We start from the raw sequence: 27,985 nt of genomic DNA, 5'->3' as shown, positions 1-27,985 counted from the left end.
TTTGTCAGCCCGTTTCCACTTACCACAATTATTAAGGAGAGGGTTCGCACTTTCTCACTTCTTTCCGGTTGGATTTCGCGCCTTATTCTGTTTCTCTAGTTCTCTCACCACTCTACCGCCTGATGGTTACTGCATCAGAATTCAAACCTGTAAGCTTTAATCTTTTTTCATTAAACAACTGATCAAAGTCAATGATTTTACATATTATTTGATTTTGTTATCCCGTAAGTGATTATGAATCGATTTTTTAACGTAATAATAATTCCAGACTTTAAGTTCGTGTGATTAATAACCTGCTTTGCACTTTCCTAATGTTTTCCATAGTGTTACCAGTTTTTAGGGGTGAGAATAGGCTAGGCCAAGTTAGGCTTTGGAAGACCTAAACCTAGTCTGTCAAATTTTTTAAGGCCTAAGTCTGGCATGCGGCTTGTCGAGGCTTACTTTTTAGGCCTTAGCTTGACTATCTGAAAGTCTGATTCAGTCTGCTAGCCTATTTAAAAGCCTATACCATATGAACATAATTTTTTAAGGCCTATGTTTGGTCTGCGGTTTGTCGAGGCTTACTTTTTAGGCCTGAGCCTGACTATCTGAATGTTTGATTCGGTCTACTAGCCTATTTAAAAGCCTATACCATATGAACATCTATACTAATAAGCTTAAATTACTGAAAAAGTTAACAAATTTATATTTTAATTCAAAATACAAAATATAATATAATAAAAAATAAATTTGGTGAACATAATATTTGAATAAAAATATAGTAATAAAAAAGTATTCATATTTGGTGAACAAAAATTGAATACTCTTCACCCTATTTAATACTATTATTCTTAAGAGCCTATCGGTCAAACTCCAAGTACTAAGAAGTGGGGAATTGCAGGTTCAACCCGTGACCAAGTATATCAAATATCTTTGCAGCCTTTTACTACTTGTAGGACAACCAATGTTCTTAATTGGTCTTTAGTTTGTTACTTTTGCTTATTATTGAGTAAAAAGAGAATAATGGATGGGTTAATAATCAGTCTATGAATTGTACTGAAAAGCAACCATAATCCTACTCACGGATATATTAGAATGAACTAATCGGGCACATTAACGAGTTTCTATATTCGGTTAAGCAAATTGGGAAGATTTATATTAGTTTTTGTTCCTAATTGTTGAGAAGTCTGACACTTATTCTATGTGTTGTGTGGCACCAGAACTAGTATTAATAGAACTTTACAATGTGTTCTATGTGACATGAATGGAAATATATTGAGCTTTACAATGTATCTAATTGCTTTCACAGGAACTTGCTGTAAAAATGGCCTCCAGTTCCGTTGATCCGATTGGTAGACGTAAGCATAAGCTTTCCAAGAGGCGAAAATCCAGCAACGGTCAAGACCTGATAAGCAACCTACCTGACCACATCATTGGCTGCATTCTTTCTTTTCTTCCTACTAAGGGTGCAGTTTCTACCATTGTTTTATCAAAGAGGTGGATACACCTCTGGAAATTTATCACCCGACTAAATTTTGACGACATGGACCATTTTTCTTTGAAGAAGATAAGAAAAAGAAGCTTTGCAGACTTTGTCGATAGGGTACTGCTTGATCTGAATAGTGCACACATCGAAAGTTTTTCTCTTTCAATGTTAGAGAAATATAATTCTTCTTATATTGACAAGTGGATATCTGTGGTTATAAATTTGGGAGTCAGAAATCTTTGCGTCCATTTGGAGGAAGAACTCGTTTCCTTTGATGCCCTTTTCAAATACCAGTCCTTAGAGGAATTGGTGCTGAATGGTTGTGCCTTCACACTTCCTAGCTTTGTTTGTCTTTCATCCCTTACAATCCTGAAGTTGTCTAGCATCAATATTTTTTGTGACTCTTCTAAAAAGTCCAAAACTTTGGCACTTAGTTTCCCAGCTCTTAGAAAGTACGAGACATTAGATTGCACTTTTTCACGTGTGAAGAGCGTCACTTTACAAGTGCCTCTGCTTGAAGTTGTTTCAATAAGCTATACTCGCTACTATCACACGTCGCATGCTGAAATTAAGTTTTATGCTTCGCGCCTTGCAAAATTTTGTTATTCTGGCTATATGTCAGATACAATTTTGTTAGAGGTGCATAGTGTAGCATTTGCTGATATTGCTCTATATGATGATAACGAGAAGAGTCTGCAAGAAATTGGGATTTTCGTTACTAAACTTCTCTGTATTAATCCAGAAACTTTAAAGCTGCACATGCATAGTTCCCAGGTATGTTTTATATTTGAGGAATGCTAGCAACACTCTCTTTTGGACACTCTCTCTAACACTTACTATCTCATTGGGTTAAATCAATGTGGGTCACACATTTTGAAAATGGAACCCACATAAAGTGGTGGGACATACATTAATTTTATCCAATAAAAGAGTGAGTGTTAGAGAGAGTGTCCAAAAGAGAGTGTTGCTAGCATTCCTTTTTATATTTTTCTTGCGTCTCCCTTTATTTTCAATGAATATATTGACAAGTGTTTTACTTTATATTAAGGACATAGTCTCTATATCTTAAGGACATAAGTGAAGTTTTCATAACCCCTCATAGGTTTTAATATATCAGTCCAACCTAACTTTCCTATCAACCTAGAAACATCATCTAAAAGATCTAGCACATCTAAAGTATGAGAATCAGGATACCGAGAAGGATGCAAGGTTTTAGAGATGAGAATTTTATACATGTCCCTTTGCTTGTTGTCTCTGAATTGGATTCCATGATTCTTAACTTGTGCTTGCTTCTTTGGGGGAGGACCGGAAGAGCTTGCTGGTTCCTTTCCACTTCTTCTTCGTGAAGCCATTTGACCTTGGTTGTGGGTGATATGAAGGTTTAGGGTTTGTGAAGATTTGTGGTGGAAAGGATTGGTTTAGGATTGGGGTTAATGTTTTAGTAAGGTTTATGGGTTTAGATGTGGAGATTGGGTAGGATTTTGTGGTGTTTGGGTTAGGTTTTGAAAGATTAGGGTTTTGGTGAATTGTGTGTTTGATCGGATGAAAGTTGTTTTTGATTGGTGGTTTGTGTTGGGAATGAAGTTTGTGATTGTTTTAGTGAAAGAATGGAGTGATTTGGTGGAGATTTGATGGAGATATGAAGGTTTGAGGTTTGATAGTTATGGAGGTTTAGAGAGAGGTTTAGAAGATGAAAGAAGGTTGTGGTTTGTGAATGAGGGAGAAGAAGAGAAAAAAGGTGAGTATATAGGGGCTAGAGGTCGGGCACGGGCCGTGCCAACCTTCTGGACATAGGGGCTTCAAAATTTTCAACTTTTCTCGAATCACACTCGGACAATTACCTACAAAACACTTAAAACAAAGGAAAACAAACAAAATAAAGCAAATAAATGCGTGGGTTGCCTCCCACGAAGCGCTCTTTTAGTGTCATTAGCTTGACGGTTAGAAAGAGTCCTTAGAATGGATCAAAGATATCATATTGTGTAGATGACACTATAAAACGTTCTTTCACAACATGATCGTTAAGCATGCAACAAGAGTAGAGAGCGGGACCTTTCATAACACCTTCCAACTCGTATCCTACCATAGTATCACTCACTTGAAAGACAATCCTACCAAGTTTAACATCTATAAGAGCTCCTGCAGTGGCTAAGAAAGGTCAACCTAGGATTATCGGGACGTCTTCGTCTTCTTTAATGGCAACGACTACAAAATCAGTGGGGATGTATATCCCCTCTATCTTAACAGGTATGTCCTCGATAAATCCTACAAGTTTCATGGTAGAACGATCAGCTAACTTTAATTCTATTTTGGTAGGTTTCAACTCTCCTATCCCTATCCTTTTAAGAAGAGACAAAGGCAGCAAACTAACACTAGCTCCTAAGTCACATAAGGTTTTGTTTATGGTTTCATTCCCAATTTCACATGGTATGGCAAAGCTACCTGGATCTCTAAGCTTAGGGGGTGTCTCTTGAATGATTTCACTAGTTTCCTTAGCCAAAGCTATTGTTTCATTATGCTCTATAGCCTTTTTCTTTGAAAAAATTTCCTTTAAAAACTTGGCATATAGAGGCATCCTAGACAAAGCTTCAGCAAAGGGAAGTTTAATGCAAATCTTCCTAAGTATGTTAACAAATTTTTCAAACTTACCCTCTAGTTTAAGCTTATCAAGATTTAAGGGGGATGAAGTTTTGTTTTCTTCAAGTGGTTTTGCTTCTTCTATCACCACTTTATCACCTAAAGGCTTGACATTTTCTTTCCCAATGTTTTTAACCTTAGCAAAAGTTTCGCCTAACTTACTACCCCCAAAAGATATGACATTAACTTGGGCTTTGGGATTGGCTTCGGTTTGACCAGGAAAGACTCCCGGTGTTTGGGAAGAGGTAGCCACTTGTTGGGCTATTTGGGCGATTTGAGTTTCAAGCATTTTAGAGTGAGTAGCAATAGAATCGACCTTGGTATTGAGCTTGGAAAGAGAATCATTCAGAAATCCGGTTTGATTTTTAAGTTCTTGAAGTTGTTTGTTTTGGTTGGCAATAGAATTTTCCAACAAAATTTCCAAATTGGATTTCTGAGTGAATCTTTGGTTGTTTGCATAACCGGGTGGTGCTACTTGTCCATAGGGATTTTGGTTTTTATAAAAATTTTGATTTTGTCTCATCCCTTGGTTGTGTTGAGCATAGTTCATTTGCTCAACACCATTAATAGCACTACCTAGTTGGCAATCAACACAAGCATGACCAGTTATACCACATATTTCACAAGAAGGAGTAGACGCAGAATTGATAGCACTAACATTGAGTTTTTCAAGTTTTTCAGTTAGTGTATCAATTTTAGAAGCAAGGTGATCATAGGTAGAGACTTCGTGTATACCTGCCTCCTTTTTGGAGGGTGAAGAACTAGTGATGGCTCTCTCGTCGGTCCATTTGTAGTGATTTTGAGCCATGTCTTCAATCAGGGCGTAAGCCTCCGTATAGTTCTTGTTCATAAGTGCTCCACCTGCAGCTACATCAACAGACATCTTAGTGGTATAAGACAAGCCATTATAAAATGTGTGGACTATAAGCCACTTCTCTAGGCCATGGTGGGGACAAAGTCTTAGCATTTCTTTGAAACGCTCCCACGCCTCATAGAGAGATTCCCCATCTTTTTGATTGAACCGAGTAATTTGGTCCCTAAGTTTAGCAGTTTTGGATGGGGGGAAAAATCGGGCAAGGAATGCTTGCCTCATCTGATCCCATGAAGTTATGGAACCGACTTCGAGGGAATGGAACCAAGCGCTAGCTCTATCCCTTAAGGAAAAGGGAAAGAGATGAAGTCTTACGGCTTCTTGGTTCTCCTTCATGGTTCCACTAATTCGTAGGAAAACAGAGATGTGAAGATTGGGATCCTCAGTGGGGGATCCCGAGAATTGGTTTTGCTGCACCAAGTTAAGTAGGGCAGGCTTTATTTCAAAGTTGTCATCCTCAACCGTTGGGTATACAATAACAGCTTGTGGCTCAGCCGTAGACGGCGTTGCATACTCTTTGAGAGTGCGATTGGCCATGATGCTATTATTTTGTGCGTCTCTCTTTCATTTATGCAAATACATTTTGATCTCGTTGATTATTACAACTCGATTTCTGGTTTTTCGCATAAAAAATTGAGAACCCAAGAAGTTAGTGATAACAGAAAAATAAAAAGAGAAAAAGAAAAAGAGAGAGAAGAGGAGAGAGGATTCTAATCACTAAAGAAAAGCTAATTAAATTAGTTAACTCCCCGGCAACGGCGCCAAAAACTTGATAGGGCCAAACCGCAAGTGCATGGCCTATCGAAGTAATAGTAGTAAGTAGAGTATCGTTCCGCTAGGGAGTTGGTCAATCTAATTAACTTTTAGAAAATGATTAGAGGAGGAAAAAGTTTAGTAAAAGGGAGGTTTGTTTGCTGAAGGTAAATAACAATATTAATAAAAAGCCTTGGGATCATTGGTTCATCATAACAACGAATCTTTTCACAAGCAAGCCTTAAACTTATAATTATGCGTTAATCTTAATTACTAAGGACAAGTTTCTCTTTAGCATATCACAGCTCCTCTCGAAGTCAGTGAGTGTATCCCTCCAACAACCACACCTATTCTCATGGGTGATTGCCTTTGGGACCCTTGAAGATCGAAACTTTATGTGTCCCAAGGTTTGCTAGACTATTCTCATGTTTCGCAAACCTTGTCTAAATTCACTTGTTCGGATATCAAAGCTCCGCGTTCGCTTTATGAATTGATATCTGTGATGATGAATTAACCATTATCAAACCCTCCGCGTTCGCTTCCACAGTTTGATAATAATTAATTCATGTTAAAACGGTGAATTTAGATTAGGAATTAAGGTAACAAATAGTTAGGGTTTAAGGCTTGGCATGATCCGGATTACGTCATTAGACTTATCCAACGATCCCAAGACAAAGAAGTCTACTCACTCATGTTCATCGTAGACATGGGGGAAGAAGAGAGAATGCGATAAAGTAAATTGCGAGAAAAGAAAGTAAAAGGAAATAAAGACTTTATTGAAATAATACTGAAAATATGCAAAGTAAAAGGTGAATGTTTATGGTGGAGAGCTACTCTATTTATAGCTTTACAATTGACTTAGAAACTAAGCAACTAAAAGGGCAAAACAGTAAAGCTGCAACAGGGTAACTTGGGCTTGAAGAAAAGCAGCAAAAGTGGCTTCTGGAGGTGGCACGGCCGTGCCACATGTTGGCACTGGCCGTGCCAAGCTTCTGACTTGGTGGGAGCATATTTTTGTCCCGTATCTTCGTATTTCTGCACCGTATTTGCTCCAGTCCTCTTTCTTTTGCTCCAAGACACCTTCCACCATATATTCGTTCCTAAAATATAATAAAAAGCAATTTAAAGTAAAATATTCTAAAATGAAATAAAATGCAATAAAATAAAACTAAATCTTTAATAAAACTAAACTAAATAAAGCATTAAATTAGACTAATCTATGATTCATCAAACTCCCCCATACTTGAATCTTTGCTTGTCCTCAAGCAAAAGGCAATAGACATAGCAGCAACAAAAGATTAATCATGGCAATATTAAGAACACATGCCTCAAAAGAAAGGTTTTGCTTCAAGTACACTAATTACAATTTCAAACATTTCTCATGAACCTATTCTACCCAACATCAAGTCTCAAGTGAGTGTGTGTGTGCAGTCCAACCCTTTTCTTGCTCCTGTATAAGACAGATATTATGAGGAACAGGTTCTATCCTTAATGCTAAAGTAACCGAGAAAAGTCCTTTCTTCATTTCATATAAGAGTGATGGGAATTCAAGTTAAGATTAAATTAATTTAACAATTAAGCACAAGGGGTTGCAGATGCTTAGGGGCTATCTATCCTCATAGGAAGTCTTCTCGGATGTAATTGTCCTTTACTCCTAGATTCAAAATCACCCTAAACAGTGCTGCAAAATTATTTATTTGTTTCATCTCCACATAGGAAGTCTTTTTGGATGTAATTGTCCTTTCCCCCTAGCATTGATGAGTTTGTTTCACTTTAAGTTCAAATTAGGGAGTCACCACCACAATTAGGAAGTTAGGGATTATCCTTCCCCCCACATGTTGGTGCCATTCTCCCGCCCCATTTATCATTAACAAATTAAGAAGAATATAACAATTAAGAGCAATTTATTATTTTCCCACACAAACTTATACTAATTTTACTCTTAAGACTTTAAAGGGTCTAAGTTAACACTAAAGACAGAACGTGCTCCTTAAAATACCTATTCATACATTTATTCAAGGATTGCAACCGGGTGCTTTTCTCATTGGAGATTTTCACAATAAAACATGATATGGGTATAGCAAGAACAAAAGAAACACAAGAAACTACTTTTATGTACAAGAAACAACCTTTAAAGAAGAGACAAAACAAAAAATTTTATGCCACATTTTACATTAAAAACAAGCTACTTAGTCGTGCCTCTTGCTATAAAAACAAAACAAAAGAATAAAGTTCAAGGGAGTTTGGGAACACTACGACTCTAGACACTTTATTAGGCCCCCCCCCCCCACACTTTGGGGAAGCATTGTCCTCAATGGTTCAAAAAGAAATTAAAAACAGAAGAAGAAGTAGAAGAAGAAGAAAGAAGGAGTAGAAGAAGAGTAGGAGAAAAGAGAGAAGAGAGAAGGGAAGAGAGGAAGAGGAAAGCTCACATGTTCTCATTGAGGTCCATAAGGAGGACCTTGGAGGTGAAGGTGGTGCATCATCCGACGGAGCATCTCATTATTTTCATCGTTAACACGGTTGCCCCTTTGAACTTCATTGCGAAGGCCAGAGATTTTTACACCTTGCCTTTGTTGCTCGGTGCTCATCCTCTCGATCTCAGTATGAATCCATGCCCATCTTTGGTCTTCATTAAGCTCACCGGCTTCATGGCCATGGTATTCTTCCTCTTGGTGCAAATTAGCACCTTCTCCTTCTTCATGGTGCAAGTTAGCACCATCTCTCTCATCATCTTGCTCACCAAGAACCTGCACATTATCAACATACAACCAATTTTCTTCCACCTCGGTGGTAGTCCGAGATGGGTTAGGAAGTAAAAACATGATTTTGGTATATTTAGCTTGAGTTGGTAATGGAGAGGCGGACGATGTTTAATGAAATTCATAGCAATGAGGGTTTCCACGTTAAGCCTATTGTTTCCCTCAATTGGTTTGATCCCCTCATCTTCACCTACTCCAAAACACCTAGCTATGTATGTAATGATGCCACCCACCACTATGTCTCCTCTACCGGCCGGTCTAGTACCGACGAAGACTAGGTAATTAATCAAATAAAAACAAGTATTGACGGGGTGGTTGTAGAGCATTGCCCATAACATGAACAACTCATCAGTTCTAGTGTTTCCTAGCTCGGTTCTACCTCAAATAGTGCAAGCCATTACCCTCTGAAGGTACCTAAGTGCGGGGTTGTGGATGTTGCTAGCTTTGTTTGCCCTAGGTTCGTATTTGTAAAGACCGGTGATTTGTTTCCAAAATTCAGCTGGTTCATAGTTATCTGGTTTTAGACTAGGATCCCAATGATCATGAATATACCCCTCATTTGCAAAACCTAAGGCCTCACAAAAGTGTTGAAGAGACATATCATAATTGACATTCATTAACCGGAAAGAAACTCTATGGTTGGGGTTATCAAAATTCAACTTATCTTTTGTAAAAACAATTGAGCTTAAGATTCATAAGTGAAGTTTTCATAACCCTTCATAAGTTTCAATATATCAGTCCAACCTAACTTTCCTATCAACCTAGAAACATTATCTAAAAGCTCTAGCACATCTAAAGTATGAGAATCAGGATACCGAGAAGGATGCAAGGTTTTAGAGATGAGAATTTTATACATGTCCCTTTGCTTATTGTCTCTGAATTGGATTCCATGATTCTTAACTTGTGCTTGCTTCTTTGGGGGAGGACCGGAAGAGCTTGCTGGTTCCTTTCCACTTCTTCTTCGTGAAGCCATTTGACCTTGGTTGTGGGTGATATGAAGGTTTAGGGTTTGTGAAGATTTGTGGTGGAACAGATTGGTTTAGGATTGGGGTTAATGTTTTAGTAAGGTTTATGGGTTTAGATGTGGAGATTGGGTAGGATTTTGTGGTGTTTGGGTTAGGTTTTGAAAGATTAGGGTTTTGGTGAATTGTGTGTTTGATCGGATGAAAGTTGTTTTTGATTGGTGGTTTGTGTTGGGAATGAAGTTTGTGATTGTTTTAGTGAAAGAATGGAGTGATTTGGTGGAGATTTGATGGAGATATGAAGGTTTGAGGTTTGATAGTTATGGAGGTTTAGAGAGAGGTTTAGAAGATGAAAGAAGGTTGTGGTTTGTGAATGAGGGAGAACAAGAGAAAAAAGGTGAGTATATAGGGGCTAGAGGTCGGGCACGGCCGTGCCACCCGTGGCACGGGCTGTGCCAACCTTCTGGACATAGGGGCTTCAAAATTTTCAACTTTTCTCGAATCACACTCGGACAATTACCTACAAAACACTTAAAACAAAGGAAAACAAACAAAATAAAGCAAATAAATGCGTGGGTTGCCTCCCACGAAGCGCTCTTTTAGTGTCATTAGTTTGACGGTTAGAAAGAGTCCTTAGAATGGATCAAAGATATCATATTGTGTAGATGACGCTATAAAACGTTCTTTCACAACATGATCGTTAAGCATGCAACAAGAGTAGAGAGCGGGACCTTTCATAACACCTTCCAACTCGTATCCTACCATAGTATCACTCACTTGAAAGACAATCCTACCAAGTTTAACATCTATAAGAGCTCCTGCAGTGGCTAAGAAAGGTCAACCTAGGATTATCGGGACGTCTTCGTCTTCTTTAATGTCAACGACTACAAAATCAGTGGGGATGTATATCCCCTCTATCTTAACAGGTATGTCCTCGATAAATCCTACAAGTTTCATGGTAGAACGATCAGCTAACTTTAATTCTATTTCGGTAGGTTTCAACTCTCCTATCCCTATCCTTTTAAGAAGAGACAAAGGCAGCAAACTAACACTAGCTCCTAAGTCACATAAGGTTTTGTTTATGGTTTCATTCCCAATTTCACATGGTATGGCAAAGCTACCTGGATCTCTAAGCTTAGGGGGTGTCTCTTGAATGATTTCACTAGTTTCCTTAGCCAAAGCTATTGTCTCATTATGCTCTATAGCCCTTTTCTTTGAAAAAATTTCCTTTAAAAACTTGGCATATAGAGGCATCCTAGACAAAGCTTCAGCAAAGGGAAGTTTAATGCAAATCTTTCTAAGTATGTTAACAAATTTTTCAAACTTACCCTCTAGTTTAAGCTTATCAAGATTTAAGGGGGATGGAGTTTTGTTTTCTTCAAGTGGTTTTGCTTCTTCTATCACCACTTTATCACCTAAAGGCTTGACATTTTCTTTCCCAATATTTTTAACCTTAGCAAAAGTTTCGCCTAACTTACTACCCCCAAAAGATATGACATTAACTTGGGTTTTGGGATTGGCTTCGGTTTGACCAGGATAGACTCCCGGTGTTTGGGAAGAGGTAGCCACTTATTGGGCTATTTGGGCGATTTGAGTTTCAAGCATTTTAGAGTGAGTAGCAATAGAATTGACCTTGGTATTGAGCTTGGAAAGAGAATCATTCAGAAATCCGGTTTGATTTTTAAGTTCTTGAAGTTGTTTGTTTTGGTTGGCAATAGAATTTTCCAACAAAATTTCCAAATTGGATTTCTGAGTGAATCTTTGGTTGTTTGCATAACCGGGTGGTGCTACTTGTCCATAGGGATTTTGGTTTTTATAAAAATTTTGATTTTGTCTCATCCCTTGGTTGTATTGAGCATAGTTCATTTGCTCAACACCATTAATAGCACTACCTAGTTGGCAATCAACACAAGCATGACCAGTTATACCACATATTTCACAAGAAGGAGTAGACGCAGAATTGATAGCACTAACATTGAGTTTTTCAAGTTTTTCAGTTAGTGTATCAATTTTAGAAGCAAGGTGATCATAGGTAGAGACTTCGTGTATACCTGCCTCGTTTTTGGAGGGTGAAGAACTAGTGATGACTCTCTCGTCGGTCCATTTGTAGTGATTTTGAGCCATGTCTTCAATCAAGGCGTAAGCCTCCGTATAGTTCTTGTTCATAAGTGCTCCACCTGCAGCTGCATCAACAGACATCTTAGTGGTATAAGACAAGCCATTATAAAATGTGTGGACTATAAGCCACTTCTCTAGGCCATGGTGGGGACAAAGTCTTAGCATTTCTTTGAAACACTCCCACGCCTCATAGAGAGATTCCCCATCTTTTTGATTGAACCGAGTAATTTGGTCCCTAAGTTTAGCAGTTTTGGATGGGGGAAAAATCGGGCAAGGAATGCTTGCCTCATCTGATCCCATGAAGTTATGGAACCGACTTCGAGGGAATGGAACCAAGCGCTAGCTCTATCCCTTAAGGAAAAGGGAAAGAGATGAAGTCTTACGACTTCTTGGTTCTTCTTCTTGGTTCCACTAATTCGTAGGAAAACAGAGATGTGAAGATTGGGATCCTCAGTGGGGGATCCCGAGAATTGGTTTTGCTGCACCAAGTTAAGTAGGGCAGGCTTTATTTCAAAGTTGTCATCCTCAACCGTTGGGTACACAATAACAGCTTGTGGCTCAGCAGTAGACGGCGTTGCATACTCTTTGAGAGTGCGATTGGCCATGATGCTATTATTTTGTGCGTCTCTCTTTCGTTTATGCAAATACATTTCGATCTCGTTGATTATTACAACTCGATTTCTAGTTTTTCGCATAAAAAATTGAGAACCCAAGAAGTTAGTGATAACAGAAAAATAAAAAGAGAAAAAGAAAAAGAGAGAGAAGAGGAGAGAGGATTCTAATCACTAAAGAAAAGCTAATTAAATTAGTTAACTCCCCGGCAACGGCGCCAAAAACTTGATAGGGTCAAACCGCAAGTGCACGGCCTATCGAATTAATAGTAGTAAGTAGAGTATCGTTCCGCTAGGGAGTTGGTCAATCTAATTAACTTTTAGAAAATGATTAGAGGAGGAAAAAGTTTAGTAAAAGGGAGGTTTGTTTGCTGAAGGTAAATAACAATATTAATAAAAAGCCTTGGGATCATTGGTTCATCATAACAACGAATCTTTTCACAAGCAAGCCTTAAACTTATAATTATGCGTTAATCTTAATTACTAAGGACAAGTTTCTCTTTAGCATATCACAGCTCCTCTCGAAGTCAGTGAGTGTATCCCTCCAACAACCACACCTATTCTCATGGGTGATTGCCTTTGGGACCCTTGAAGATCGAAACTTTATGTGTCCCAAGGTTTGCTAGACTATTCTCATGTTTCGCAAACCTTGTCTAAATTCACTTGTTCGGATATCAAAGCTCCGCATTCGCTTTATGAATTGATATCTGTGATGATGAATTAACCATTATCAAACCCTCCGCGTTCGCTTCCACAGTTTGATAATAATTAATTCATGTTAAAACGGTGAATTTAGATTAGGAATTAAGGTAACAAATAGTTATGGTTTAAGGCTTGGCATGATCCGTATTACGTCATTAAACTTATCCAACGATCCTAAGACAAAGAAGTCTACTCACTCATGTTCATCGTAGACATGGGGGAAGAAGAGAGAATGCGATAAAGTAAATTGCGAGAAAAGAAAGTAAAATGAAATAAAGACTTTATTGAAATAATACTAAAAATATGCAAAGTAAAAGGTGAATGTTTATGGTGGAGAGCTACTCTATTTATAGCTTTACAATTGACTTAGAAACTAAGCAACTAAAAGGGCAAAACAGTAAAGCTGCAACATGGTAACTTGGGCTTGAAGAAAAGCAGCAAAAGTGGCTTCTGGAGGTGGCACGGCCGTGCCACATGTTGGCACTGGCCGTGCCAAGCTTCTGACTTGGTGGGAGCATATTTTTGTCACGTATCTTCGTATTTCTGCACCGTATTTGCTCCAGTCCTCTTTCTTTTGCTCCAAGACACCTTCCACCATATATTCGTTCCTAAAATATAATAAAAAGCAATTTAAAGTAAAATATTCTAAAAGGAAATAAAATGCAATAAAATAAAACTAAATCTTTAATAAAACTAAACTAAATAAAGCATTAAATTAGACTAATCTATGACTCATCAAACTCCCCCACACTTGAATCTTTGCTTGTCCTCAAGCAAAAGGCAATAGACATAGCAGCAACAAAAGATTAATCATGGCAATGTTAAGAACACATGCCTCAAAAGAAAGGTTTTGCTTCAAGTACACTAATTACAATTTCAAACATTTCTCATGAACCTATTCTACCCAACATCAAGTCTCAAGTGAGTGTGTGTGTGTGTGTGCAGTCCAACCCTTTTCTTGCTCCTGTATAAGACAGATATTATGAGGAACAGGTTCTATCCTTAATGCTAAAGTAACCGAGAAAAGTCCTTTCTTCATTTCATATAAGAGTGATGGGAATTTAAGTTAAGATTAAATTAATTTAACAATTAAGCACAAGGGGCTGCAGATGCTTAGGGGCTATCTATCCTCATAGGAAGTCTTCTCGGATGTAATTGTCCTTTCCTCCTAGATTCAAAATCACCCTAAACAGTGCTGCAAAATTATTTATTTGTTTCATCTCCGCATAGGAAGTCTTTTTGGATGTAATTGTCCTTTCCCCCTAGCATTGATGAGTTTGTTTCACTTTAAGTTCAAATTAGGGAGTCACCACCACAATTAGGAAGTTAGGGATTATCCTTCCCCCCACATGTTGGTGCCATTCTCCCGCCCCATTTATCATTGACAAATTAAGAAGAATATAACAATTAAGAGCAATTTATTATTTTCCCACACAAACTTATACTACTTTTACTCTTAAGACTTTAAAGGGTCTAAGTTAACACTAAAGACAGAACGTGCTCCTTAAAATACCTATTCATACATTTACTCAAGGATTGCAACCGGGTGCTTTTCTCATTGGAGATTTTCACAATAAAACATAATATGAGTATAGCAAAAACAAAAGAAACTACTTTTATGTACAAGAAACAACCTTTAAAGAAGAGACAAAAAAAAAATTTATGCCATATTTTACATTAAAAACAAGCTACTTAGTCGTGCCTCTTGCTATAAAAACAAAACAAAAGAATAAAGTTCAAGGGAGTTTGGGAACGCTACGACTCTAGAAACTTTATTAGCCCCCGCCCCCCCCCCCCCCCCCCCCCCCCCCTCAATCCAAACACACCCTAAGACTTTGTTTGCGAGTTTGGAGAGGAAGGCTTTGAGCGAAAGAGTAGTTTCTTAGAAAATGATAAATTAATGCATATGATTACTATATTTTTAATTTTAAAAATAATATAACAACATTGATTAAATTTGAATAATGCATATAACCTTATAAGGTAAAATAAAGCCTAAAACCTAAAAGTAAAATTGTTAGAGGACACATCAGAATAGAACAAGGACAAAACCTCCATAGCAAGGACACTATAAGGTAAACCTCCTCCCTAAAATTTTTTTGAAAACCTTATTTTGATCTAGTAAGTGTACTTTTTCTCGCACCGATCCCAATTTGTTAGGGGATTTTGACCCAAGAAGAATCATGAATAATAGCTTATTTTCTTGCACCCATGATTAAAGTAATCTTTGACATTACTTGGCCTAACCCTCTTAATAATCACTCCAAACTGATCTTTTTACCATTAAGAACAAATGTAGTAACACAAAGTTAACTATAGGCCTTTGTTTTAGTAAGTAAACACAAGTGTTGTGAGTACATTCATCAATGAATGTTACCAACATCAACCACATGATATATTTGGAATATTAGAGAGACCTCACACATCAATATAAATTAAATAAAATAGAAACTACTCTTTTCATTACCAACGGAAAAAGAGCCATTTGTGTTTAACAAGGTGAGACCTTTTTCTAGACAAAATTACTATTAACAACTCAAATTTGTTCATATTTAAATTTAAAGCTATATTACAACAAAATAGGATACAGTACACTCGTTAAAAAAAAAAAGATAAAATACATGCACAACTACAATAAAATTGTGGATAGACGAGCACAATCTTGATAAAAGTAACAAATAATTAGGAATCCTTGCACCCCTAAAAAAACAAATAATTATGAATAAATATATTTTTCCAAAACCGTCAGCAATCTATTCTCTTCTATCTATTCTCTATCTATTTCTATTCTCTGATTATAAAACTTAATGTCTACCAAAAATACAATCTTACTCCTTTTTAACTTTTTGACACGTCATCAAAATTATATCCTTTTGTGTCTTTTGCTTCAACCTTCCTCTATTTTTTCTCTTTTAAAAACAAATTAAAACAAACTCATTCAATAAAACACACTAACTTAGTTTTTTTTTTTTTTTTTGGTCGGGTAGCCTAGTGGCTAGAATTCACCTTATAAGGAGAATAAGTGGGGTGTCCGAGGTTCGAACCACGGCCCCTGCATATAATAATGCATTGTCCTACCAATTGTGTTATGCCCACGGGACAACTTAATCTTTTTTTAAATAACAAACAAACTTAATCTTTTATTTTCTAATTATCTATTCTCTAATTATGAAACTTAATGTGTACAAAAATACAATCTTACCCCTTCTTAATTTTTTGAGTCGTTATCAAAATTATATCCTTTTGTGTCTTTTGCTTCAACCTCCTCCAATATTTTCTCTCTTAAAAACAAATTAAAACAAACACACTTGATTCTAACTTAATCTTTATTAAAAGAACAAACAAACTTAATCTTAATCTCAATCAAAATAAATTTTTCTATAATTCAACTTCTAAATATCTAAGGAGTTAAAAACAATTTACAATCTATTATCTTTCTCTAATTACTAGCGGAAAGACGGGCACTATCGTGCCCGTCTATCCGCTCTTTCTACTGCGCTAACGCATGTGATTATTTTATTATGTTTGTTTGTATAATTTTGATTAAAATTTTAAAATATTATGGACATTATTGATGTATTGATTTATAGACAAAATATTGTCAAGGCATATAACAAAATTATTTTTGAACTCAACATATTTTAGTTTGCTTGCATATATAATTAAGATAAAATAATGATCATTTATTGTTTATTCTAATAGTAATAAGTTACATCATAACATAAATGTGTGTGTTGTGTAAAAGAAACATCATAAATAAATGTATAAATGGCATGTTATGTAAAAGAAACAATGCTATGATTGCGATAAAAGAATATCTTTAAATTTTTTCGTAAAGTCTGCATCTTCTCCTTCTATTTTTGCTTCTTTAAAGAGAACTTTTGTTGAATTTTGAGAAACTCCTCTTGATAAAGCTACATATAATTGACCATGGCTGAAACATGTAATGGAAGATAGATTCCGACATTGGAAATGGTCGGCCCTTGTGACTTATTTATGGTAATAGCAAAACTTAGTCTAACGGAAAACTGTTTTCTACTAAGCACAAAGGGAAGTCATGAACTCGCATTTGTTTTTAATTTAATTATGGGCAAGAATGTTCTTTTTCCAGCATTGCTTCGTATTAGGATTTCCACATCCAACATATTCTTAAATAAACCACGATATAACAATCATGTTCCATTACACAGGCCATATATAGGGTCTATGTTTCACAACAACATCATTACACAGGCCATATATAGGGTCTATGTTTCGCAACAACATCAAAGGTGCACCTTTTTTTACCTTTAAAATATGTGGTGGGATACTTCCTTGAGCAGTTGAGTTTAGGAATTCCTGTTTATATAAGTTATGAGTATCCCCTTCAACCTCGTTAAATGACAACAAATTATGTTATTCTCCTGGAAACTAATTGATAATTATGTCATTCAATTTTTAAACATCATCATTTGTAGGTGTGATTATGGCTCTTTCGACCATATATGAATTATGATATTACTCCTCGCCTATGAATCACAAACACTCCTCGTATTAGATGTGTCTGAACACGTGTTGCATCCGCATCGACGAATATAATTACCCTAAATTATATGATTTTCTCAAATTATCAACGTTATTGGCGTGTCAGTATCCGTGTTGTATCTGGTGTCAGTGTTCGTATCCATACTTCTTAGCGGTCCTCTCTTTTTATGGCCTCTCAGATGGTGCTTTGAATGTAATCAAAAACAAAAGATGATGGTTTGAATCTTTCTAGTGTTTCAGTTTTTAGTTGTTGGTAAAATGAGTGTGATTATCATTTAACAATTTTGAATTGTTTAAATGGTTTTAACACTTTGATTTCATTGTATTTTGTTGGATATTGGATTTGAGCCATGGGAGCAGTTTATCAATTGTATACATGCAAAACGTTTGGAATCACAAAGAAAAAAGCAATGCTTGTATTCCTTTAAATGGCAATGGAAGGAGCTTAACGACATGGAATGTTATTGCTTATTTTCCCATTATTTAATAATTTTAAAAAAAAACCACGGTTCTCTTTATATAAAAAAAATGACATTATCATAGTTTGTATAAGCAATTATAAACCAGTAAAGTCAAATAATTCTTAAAATTAATCGTAAACAATTTGAATCATAATCGCTTATAAACCAGCAAAGTCAGATATATAATCCACAATATTAATCGACTTTGATTAGTTGTAACATGAAAGAAAAAGAAAAAAACTAAACAGATTAAGTCTGAATTCTAATGCAGAGGGTTGAGAGAGGTTGAGAAAAACAAAACAATGCGGGAACAAACTATTAAATGTGAGAACCTTGCTTATTAATATTTAATATAGTGCTAACAAATCTGTTTCTAAAATATTTTGAGTCCTAATATATTTTTAGAGGATTTAAAGTCTAATCTTTAACATTATTTTTTGTTCACGTTTGTTACTAATCTTTTTTTTTAGAGGATTTAAAGTCCAATCTTTAACATTATTTTTTGCTCATGTTTGTTACTAATCTTTTTTTAGTGGATTTAAAGTCCAATCTTTACCATTATTTTTTGCTCACGTTTGTTACAATTGATCAAAAGCTAAGGAAGAGTAACTTATATTAATAAATTAATAAAATAATATGGAAATACTGTTTTTTGCGGAAGTAAATAAAATAATATGGAAATACTGTTTTTTGTGGAAGAGATATGAAAATACTTGGAAATCTTTGTCAGTTGTATTGAGGGGAACAACACAGATGTACAACACAAAATCGACTGATAAAAAAGTAACATGAGTTTTTGTTTTGTATTAGTTTTTTGTGAGTTTGATATGTGGTTAACGGAGGTAAAAGAGAGTTAACGGGGACGATTAGTGACATAGATTAATAATCCACGTGTTATTTTATAATTAGCTAACAGTAAAAACAGTTCATAAGGAATTGTGCGTAAGTTTTCTCCTTAAATTAAATTTATTCTTATCTATTTGTTACATGTGTTATTTGTATTTAAAATTAAAATTAAGATTAAGGGTATTTTTGGAAAGAAAATTCCAACCCAAAAATGTGCTAAAATGGATAGTTTTATTTATATATAGTATAGATAGTATAGATATTTGAACCTAAAATATTTTACAAAAAATTTGTTAGCAGAACTAAGTAGGGTTCTCCTTTTTTTCCTCAAAAACAAAAAAAAAAAAGTAGGGTTCTCCTTTTGAAAAAAGATAAAGTAGGGTTCTCACGATTCTTTGTTTGCGCCTTGGTTCGTTTTTCTCTACCTCTCTCACAGCCATCTGCCGCATCAGAATTAAGAATTAAATCTTAAGAATTAAATCAACCTGTAAGTTTTTTTCTTCTTCTAATCCCACAATTAATTTTATGGATTATCTGACTTTGCTGGTTTGTAAACTTCTTGTCATGTGACTGAAAGGTCACGAATTCAAGTCCTGGAAAGAACCTCTTGTGGAAACAGAGTAATTGCATCAGCTGCTTGATGGGGTGTTTTGTTTTAATTCTAATATGATTTATGCTAGAAAACAATCATAGTCCTACTCAGTACTCAATCACATATTAGAATGAACTAATTGGGCACATTAATGGGTTTCTATGTTTGGTTAAGCAGATCGAGAAGATTTGCATTAGTTTTTGTTCCTAATTGTTGAGAAGTTTGAGGTTTATTCTTTTTGTTGTGTGATACTAGTATTGGTATTAATAGATCCTTACAATGTATTTAATTGCTTTCACAGGAACTTGCTGTAAAAATGGCCTCCAGTTCCGTTGATACGATTGGTAGACGTAAGCATAAGCTTTCCAGCAAGGGTCAAGACTTGATAAGCAACCTACCTGACCACATCATTGGCTGCATTCTTTCTTTTCTTCCTACTAAGGGTGCAGTTTCTACCATTGTTTTATCAAAGAGGTGGATAAACCTCTGGAAATTCATCACCCGACTAAATTTTGACGACATGGACCATTTTTCTTTGAAGAAGATAAGAAAAAGAAGCTTTGTAGACTTTGTCGATAGGGTACTGCTTGATCTGAATAGTGCACACATCGAAAGTTTTTCTCTTTCAATGTTAGAGAAATATAATTCTTCTTATATTGACAAGTGGATATCTGTGGTTATAAATTTGGGAGTCAGAAATCTTTGCGTCCATTTGGAGGAAGAACTCGTTTCCTTTGATGCCCTTTTCAAATACCAGTCCTTAGAGGAATTGGTGCTGAATGGATGTGCCTTCACACTTCCTAGCTTTGTTTGTCTTTCATCCCTTACAATCCTGAAGTTGTCTAGCATCAATATTTTTTGTGACTCTTCTAATGAGTCCAAAACATTGGCACTTAATTTCCCAGCTCTTAGAAAGTATGAGACATTAGATTGCACTTTTTCACGTGTGAAGAGCGTCACTTTACAAGTGCCTCTGCTTGAAGTTGTTTCAATACGCTACACTCGCTACTTTCACAAGTCGTATGCTGAAATTAAGTTTTATGCTTCGCGCCTTGCAAAATATTGTTATTCTGGCTATATGTCAGATACAATTATGTTAGAGGCGCATAGTGTAGCATTTGCTGATATTGCTCTATATGATGATAACGAGAAGAGTCCGCGAGAAATTGGGATTTTTGTTTGTAAACTTCTCAGTATTAATCTAGAATGTCTAAAGCTGTGTGTGCATGATTGCGTTTCGCTGGTATGTATTTTTACTTTTCTTGCTTCACTATGTGCATGATTGCATTTCGCAGGCATATTTTCAATGCATATATTGACCAGTGTTTCTACCTTTACTATGCACCCAAGTTAGTGATTTGTAATTTTTATCTTATTATAATGAGTGAGCAAAATTAGAAAGGTGGACGTTTCAAATGTTGTTATTTGTGTGATAGGTAAAGGTCTATGTCATTCTAATCATTTTCACAGATAATATGGTTATGGCTTATGAGCATGAATTTGATCATTTTATAGTTCAGAATTGTGCAATTTTTCATTAAATTTACTTTATCTTATGGACATGGTCTCTATATATTGTCCTAACACCAACAATTTTTCGACTTTTGTAGTTTGTCATGTTTGAAGGAATGAAACATTCTTTTGCAGATATTCCTCCATTTGGAATGTTAAGTCATTTGGAATTAGGCTTTGTTGGCTGCGATAATTTGTTAGCCATACTCCTAAAATCACCCTGTCTGGAGACTCTAATTTTAAAGGTCTGTCGCTGACAATTTCTAAATTTCAAATTTTTTTTTTTAAATATTTGAGGTATTTTTGTCTTTAAAGTTGTGTGGACGTTAGTATTAACTTTAATAATTTGAGCATTTTCATCGAGTTTTATTTGGAGGTTGCCAAACGATAAAAATCTTTTATTTTTCTGGTCTCCAGGAGACGTATTATTATGAAAGTATGCTGCTGAGCCTAGCGACTGTGCCTCTTTGTTTGGTATCTACTCTTAAAGTGTTGAAGTTTGAAATTTTTGGTCGCTCCGAGGATGGATTAAGCGTTGCCAAATTTTTTATAGAAAATGGTCAGGTATTGGAGAGAATTAGTATTCGTTGTGACTCCAGATTTCAAAAAGAGCTATTATCATTTAAGAAAAGTTCTAGCTCAGCAATTATAGAATTTTTATCTTAGTAAGATTTTAAAATTTAGGAATACCATTTTCATTTTTGAAGTAAGAGGAATACAATGTTGGTTCATATTTTATTTAGAGAATATATGTATGTAATTGCTACATGCCGTTTTAATTATTAATCTAATTTTGCATATATTCCAATTATTTCATACTCTTCGACATTTTTATGAACAGAAGAGACTTTTTGCAGTGGTGTTTTAAGTTCTAACAACAGAACTGGGACATTTTTTTTTAAGATATCTATTATCCTGGATAATATGGCCATGGAGGAGATACAAACTCCTGAAATGAGTCTTAGGCTTTGTTTGGGAGTTTGGAGGGGAAGGGAGGGGAGGACTTTTGGGGGGTTGGAAATATATAGAAAAATGGACAAAAAAAATTCACATTTTTTGAAAGAACAGTTTTTTAGAGAATGATAAACTAATACTTATGATTAATATACTTTTAATTTTAAGAATATAATAACAACATAGATTGGATTTGAAAAATTCATATAAACCCTCCATAAACCCCCAAAACCTTCCCCCAATACAATTTTTGAGTTCCCCCAAATGAGGGGGATTTTTTATTATGAGTAAAAAATTAACCTCCAAAGCCCTCTCCTCTCAATGTCTTCTATTTCTTCCACTTGCTCCTTCCTTTTTTCCAAAACCCTCCCCTCCCCTCCCCTCCAAACTCCCAAACAAAGCCTTAGTTTCATAGTCGGTAATTTGTGAAAATACTTTGTGAATAATTGTCAAATACCCAAATTACGGTGGATATATATCCTCGGGTTTAAATATTTCCAATAGGGAAAGGCAAACTTTCATGCCTTGAAGACTCCCACGTAACTTTAATAGCAAAGGAAAATTTAATTGAAAGGCACGATCACCGACTCTTGCATATGAAAGAAAATCCAGTCTTGTGTATCCAACATGTCCTTCAGTTAAAATTTATTGCCTCGAAAACTTTTAACTATAACATGGTAAAAACTCTTTGCAATAAACAATTAATTGCATTATAGAAAAAACTAAAAAATAAAACAGGAAATAAATTTTGTATTAAATCGACACGAAATAAAGTGAAGAACCAATTTGATCATCAAGATTTTTTCATGATCCAATTTATCCAAAAACTAAAAATAATATCCAAATTAGTTATACAAAAGATAAATTACTCTATGATTTATTACTACTCCCTCCGGTCCTATTTATAAGAAACATTTGACTTTTTTGGTTCATTGTATAAATGATGTATTTGGTCTATATCCTAAACAAGATACATCAATTAATCAATGAATCTAAAAAGTCAACTTTTTCTTATAAATAGGACCGGAGGAAGTATATCAGAAAGACTAATTTATCACAGAAACCATCAAACGAATCAAATAATAAGTCGTAATAAAACAGCTATAAATGGTTCACTGAATGACCGACTACCCAATGTCTAACTAATAATCAAATACTGACAAAAAAAACATTCCAAACATAAATGGTCAATGTCAAACTAATGCAATCATATCTTTGACACCATTTTGTCCTTAGCTTATGTAATTTGTTCTATTGTCTTGGGTAGTTTGAAGCTAATCATGTGTTGATGTATTGAGTTGTAAATCATCAACGATATCCACCCCGTGCGTATGCGCACGGGTACTAGACTAGTTTAGATATACAAAAGAGAAAAGAGAAAAAAAATAGTATAGGTGTTAGTTCAAGGACGTGAAACAGAAACAATAGTATAAGTGTTAGTTCAAGCACCTGAAACTCGTAGGTGTTTGTAATGGATGCCAACAATAATAGTTCAAGGACCTGGAAAAAAATAATCGGTAAACTCAATCGTAGGTGTTAGTTCCCTCATATATTATATATAAAAATAAAAATCTAAGCATAAGTAAAAGTAAAAGAAACAATAGTATAGGTGTTTGTCAAACCTGAAGAAAGAAAAAGCTTAGATCAAAAGAAGGTTTGAGTTTCAGTTTCTGCTCAAAATATGTGATTACGTGATTAAAAAATTCTCCTTTATTTATAATTAAAAAAAAACCCCGAAGCCTTTTTTTCCTCAATGAAAAAAACTAATTGAATAATATAGTGCTAAAAGAGATAGTAACTAATTGAAACTTCTTTTCCTAAAAAAAAGAAATATTTAATGGATAGTATTGAAAGTATTATATATAGTTTGTTGAGACATTTTGGCTACATAAAATATTAGGAATTAAATATAAAATTAAATAAAAATATTTCAGGTCCTGAAATATTATTATTAAAATCAAAACGCTACTGATTAATAATATTAAAACGAAAAGGACCTGAAAAAATAGTATAGGTGATAATAGTATAGGTGATTAATAATATTAAAACGCTTCTATTGAAACGAAAAGGAAAAAAAATAGTATAGGTGTTAGTTCAAGGACTTGAAACAGAAACAATAGTATAGGTGTTAGTTCAAGGACCTGAAACTCGTAGATGTTTGTAATGGATGCTAGCAACATTAGTTCAAGGACCTGAAAGTAAAAAAAAAACAATCGGTAAACTCACTCGTAGGTGTTAGTTCCCTCTCATATTATATATAAAAATAAAAATCTAAGCATAAGTAAAAGAAACAATAATATAGGTGTTCGTCAAACCTGAAGAAAGAAAAAGCTTAGATCAAAAGAAGGTTTGAGTTTCAGTTTCTGCTCAAAATATGTGTTTACGTGATTAAAAAATTCTCCTTTATTTATAGTTAAAAAAAAACAAATCGAAGCCATTTTTTCCTCAATGAAAAAAACTAATTGAAACTTCTTTTCCTAAAAAAAAGAAAGAAAAAAATAAAGGAAGATTTAATGGATAGTATTGAAAGTATTATATATAGTTTGTTGAGATATTTTGGCTACACAAAATATTAGGAATTAAATATAAAATTAAATAAAATATTTAGTGGATAAGATCAAAAGTTTGCTGAGATTTTCATGTCAAATAAAATATAGAAAAAAATATAAAAATATTGAGAATAAATGTGGAAGCGACACGTGGCATAAAAAACCTTACTTTATATATATACTATTGATTTGTGCCTTGGTTCTTTTTTCTCTACCTCTCTCACAGCCATCTGCCGCATCAGAATTAAGAATTAAATCAACCTGTAAGTTTTTTTCTTCTTCTCATCCCACAATTAATTTTATGGATTATTTGACTTTGCTGGTTTGTAAACTTGTTGTCATGTGACTGAAAGGTCACGAATTCAAGTGCTGAAAAGAACCTCTCGTGGAAACAACCATAGTCCTACTCAGTACTCAATCACATAGAAAACATTAATGGGTTTTTAATTATTGAGAAGTTTGAGGTTTATTCTTTTTGTTGTGTGATACTAGTATTGGTATTAATAGATCCTTACAATGTATTTAATTGCTTTCACAGGAACTTGCTGTAAAAATGGCCTCCAGTTCCGTTGATGCGATTGGTAGACGTAAGCATAAGCTTTCCAGCAAGGATCAAGACCTGATAAGCAACCTACCTGACCACATCATTGGCTGCATTCTTTCTTTTCTTCCTACTAAGGATGCAGTTTCTACCAGTGTTTTATCAAAGAGGTGGATTTATCACTGGAAATTCATCACCCGACTAAATTTTGACGACATGGACCATTTTTCGAACAAGATAAGAAAAAAAGGCTTTGTAGACTTTGTCGATAGGGTACTGCTTCATCTGAATAGTGCACACATCCAAAGTTTTTCTCTTAAAATGTCTGAGTATGACTCTTCTTATCTTAACAAGTGGATATCCGTGGTTATAAATTTGAGAGTCAGAAATCTTTGTGTCTATTTGAAGAAAGAACTAGATATCCAATTAGTTTCCTTTGATACCCTTTTTAAATGCCAGTCCTTAGAGGAATTGGTGCTGAATGGATGTGCTTTCACACTTCCTAGCTTTGTTTGTCTTTCATCCCTTACAATCCTGAAGTTGTCTAGCATCAATATTTTTTGTGACTCTTCTAATGAGTCCAAAACATTGGCACTTAATTTCCCAGCTCTTAGAAAGTATGAGACAGTAGATTGCACTTTTTCATGTGTGAAGAGTGTCACTTTACAAGTGCCTCTGCTTGAAGTTGTTTCAATAAGCTATACTCCCTTCTATCACACATCGCATGCTGAAATTAAGTTTTATGCTTCGCGTCTAGCAAAGTTTGGTTATTCTGGTGATATGTCAGATACAATTTTGTTTGAGGCACGTAGTGTAGCATCTGCTGATATTATTCTATATAATAATAAAGAGAAGAGTGCGCAAGAAATTGGGATTTTTATTTGTAAACTTCTCGGTATTAATCCAGAAAGTCTAAAGTTGCAGATGTTTGGTCGCACTTTGCAGGTATCTTTTATATTTTTCTTGCGTCACCCTTTATTTTCAATAAATATCATGACAAGTGGATATCTGTGGTTATAAATTTGGGAGTCAGAAATCTTTGTGTCCATTTGCAGGAAAAACTCGTTTCCTTTGATGCCCTTTTCAAATACCAGTCCTTAGAGGAATTGGTGCTGAATGGATGTGCCTTCACACTTCCTAGCTTTGTTTGTCTTTCATCCCTTACAATCCTGAAGTTGTCTAGCATCAATATTTTTTGTGACTCTTCTAATGAGTCCAAAACATTGGCACTTAATTTCCCAGCTCTTAGAAAGTATGAGACATTAGATTGCACTTTTTCACGTGTGAAGAACGTCACTTTACAAGTACCTCTGCTTGAAGTTGTTTCAATAAGCTATACTCCCTTCTATCACACGTCGCATGCTAAAATTAAGTTTTATGCTTCGCGTCTAGCAAAGTTTGGTTATTCTGGTGATATGTCAGATACAATTTTGTTAGAGGCATGTAGTGTAGCATCTGCTGATATTATTCTATATAACAATGAAAAGAATAGTGCACAAGAAATTGGGATTTTTGTTTGTAAACTTCTCGGTATTATTCCAGAAAGTCTAAAGTTGAAGATGCTTGGTCGCACTTTGCAGGTATCTTTTATATTTTTCTTGCGTCACCCTTTATTTTTAATAAATATCATGACAAGTTTTTTTACAAGTGTTAAGTTTTGGTTTGTAATTTTTATCTCAACATAATGAGTGAGCAAAAAATGGTTATGTGATAGGTAAAGGTCTACGTCGTTCGAAACATTTTCACACATAATATGGTTATGAACATGTATTTGATCCTTTTATTGTTGAGATCTATGTAATTTTTCATTAAATTTACTTTATCTTATGGACATGGTTTCTATATATTGTCCTAACATCGATTGTTCGACTTTTGTAGTCTGTCATGTTTGCAGGAATAGATGATTCTCTTGAAGATATTCCTCCATTTGTAATGTTGAGACATTTGGAACTAAACTCTGTTGGCTGCAAAAATTTGTTAGCCATACTCTTAAAGTCACCCTGTTTGGAGACTCTAATTTTACAGGTTTGTCTGGAGACAATTTCTAATTTTCAAAAAATATGTTGATATATGAGTATTTTTGTTTTAAAAAATCTACTTTGGTAAGAAAAAGTATGCCTTTAATTCTGTGATTTTAAAATAAAAACAGGAAATTACAACATACTTATAATGATATTGTCTTAAGTTGTATCTTTAAACATTTTAGTGATTAACCTTAATAATTTGAGCATTTCCATTAAGTCTTGTTTGGACATTGCAAAACAATAAAAAAGTTTTATATATCTAAAATGCAGGAGCTATGTATTGATGGAATGGAGCTGAGTTCTGCAATTGTGCCTCATTGTTTGCTATTTACTCTTAAAGTGCTCAAGTTTGAAATTTTTTGTCACTACAAGCATCTCTTATTTATGGCCAAATTTTTTATAGAAAATGGTCAGGTTTTGGAGAGGATTAGTTTTCGGCTTGGCTATCTAAAGATAGATAAAGAGAAGATACTTTCAATTAAGAAAAGGTCCAGTTCAGCGATAATAGAGTTTTTACCTTGAGGAGTGCTTTGGACACTCTCTTTCTATTATGAGTATTACGCAATAAAAAAATGAATGATAAAGAGAGTGTTAAAAAAAGAGTGTTCATAACATTTCTCGTTTTACTTTTATCTTCATTAAGATTGTGAAAAAGAGGAATACCATGTATCTTTTATTTTATTAGTAAGAGGAATACAATGTTGGTTCATATATTATAGATAATTTTGTTTGTACTTTTCCCTTACTGTTAAATAGCAAACCTCTTAAGGTGTACTTGACATGCATGGTGCATTGATAATTGTTATAGGTGTCAAGATGCGTAGTTTATATATTTTGGATGGTTCTACTGTTTTTTGTTTTTTGTTGTTGAAGTAATTGGAATGTTTTACCGTAGTTGGTCAAGATTCTCATGTTAACCAAACTCTGTCATTCATGGTTAGGGCATGTTCAAGGGGTTTAGTTGAACTAGTTTAACAAGATTTGCTAGGAATAGATAAATTAGAGAAACTAGAATTTTGTGATAATTGAATATTTGGTCAAATAACGTAAAGTTAAGTTTGTGGGTGACATGCATCATTCTACTAGACCTTTTGAGTACGT

The 27,985-nt window shown here is 34.8% G+C and overlaps 1 protein-coding gene, 2 non-coding genes and 1 pseudogene across 3 annotated transcripts; all 4 read left to right on the top strand.

Moving 5' to 3' along the window:
- Window positions 1-27,743, top strand: LOC146949992 (F-box/FBD/LRR-repeat protein At1g78750-like). Its single transcript, XM_085745970.1, has 5 exons — window positions 1-149; window positions 24,858-25,805; window positions 25,916-26,440; window positions 26,739-26,885; window positions 27,155-27,743. Exons 1-5 carry the CDS (start codon window positions 123-125, stop codon window positions 27,404-27,406), a joined length of 1,899 nt encoding a protein of 632 aa, XP_085602096.1. The 5' UTR covers window positions 1-122; the 3' UTR covers window positions 27,407-27,743.
- LOC146949995 (small nucleolar RNA R71) lies at window positions 5,041-5,147 on the top strand. Its single transcript, XR_015029399.1, has one exon. It is a non-coding gene; the product is annotated as a small nucleolar RNA R71 (small nucleolar RNA).
- Window positions 11,705-11,811, top strand: LOC146949994 (small nucleolar RNA R71). Its single transcript, XR_015029412.1, has one exon. It is a non-coding gene; the product is annotated as a small nucleolar RNA R71 (small nucleolar RNA).
- LOC146949993 (F-box/FBD/LRR-repeat protein At3g14710-like) lies at window positions 19,612-21,540 on the top strand (annotated as a pseudogene).
- Window positions 27,744-27,985: the final 242 nt, after the last annotated feature.

Source organism: Medicago sativa, chromosome 2 (genome assembly GCF_051527215.1).
Source record: "Medicago sativa cultivar Bolivia chromosome 2, Bolivia_mono, whole genome shotgun sequence".
NCBI lineage: Eukaryota > Viridiplantae > Streptophyta > Magnoliopsida > Fabales > Fabaceae > Medicago > Medicago sativa.
Note: the sequence above shows the minus strand (reverse complement) of the source record. Positions and strands in the feature narration are given on the sequence as shown.

Excerpts from the sequence above, each read along its gene's own strand:
- LOC146949992 (XM_085745970.1), top strand. The coding sequence starts at position 123 with ATGGTTACTGCATCAGAATTCAAACCT. Across the intron at positions 25,806-25,915 it reads TGTTTGGTCGCACTTTGCAG|GAAAAACTCGTTTCCTTTGA; the intron begins GTATCTTTTATA and ends GTCCATTTGCAG. Across the intron at positions 26,441-26,738 it reads TGCTTGGTCGCACTTTGCAG|TCTGTCATGTTTGCAGGAAT; the intron begins GTATCTTTTATA and ends CGACTTTTGTAG.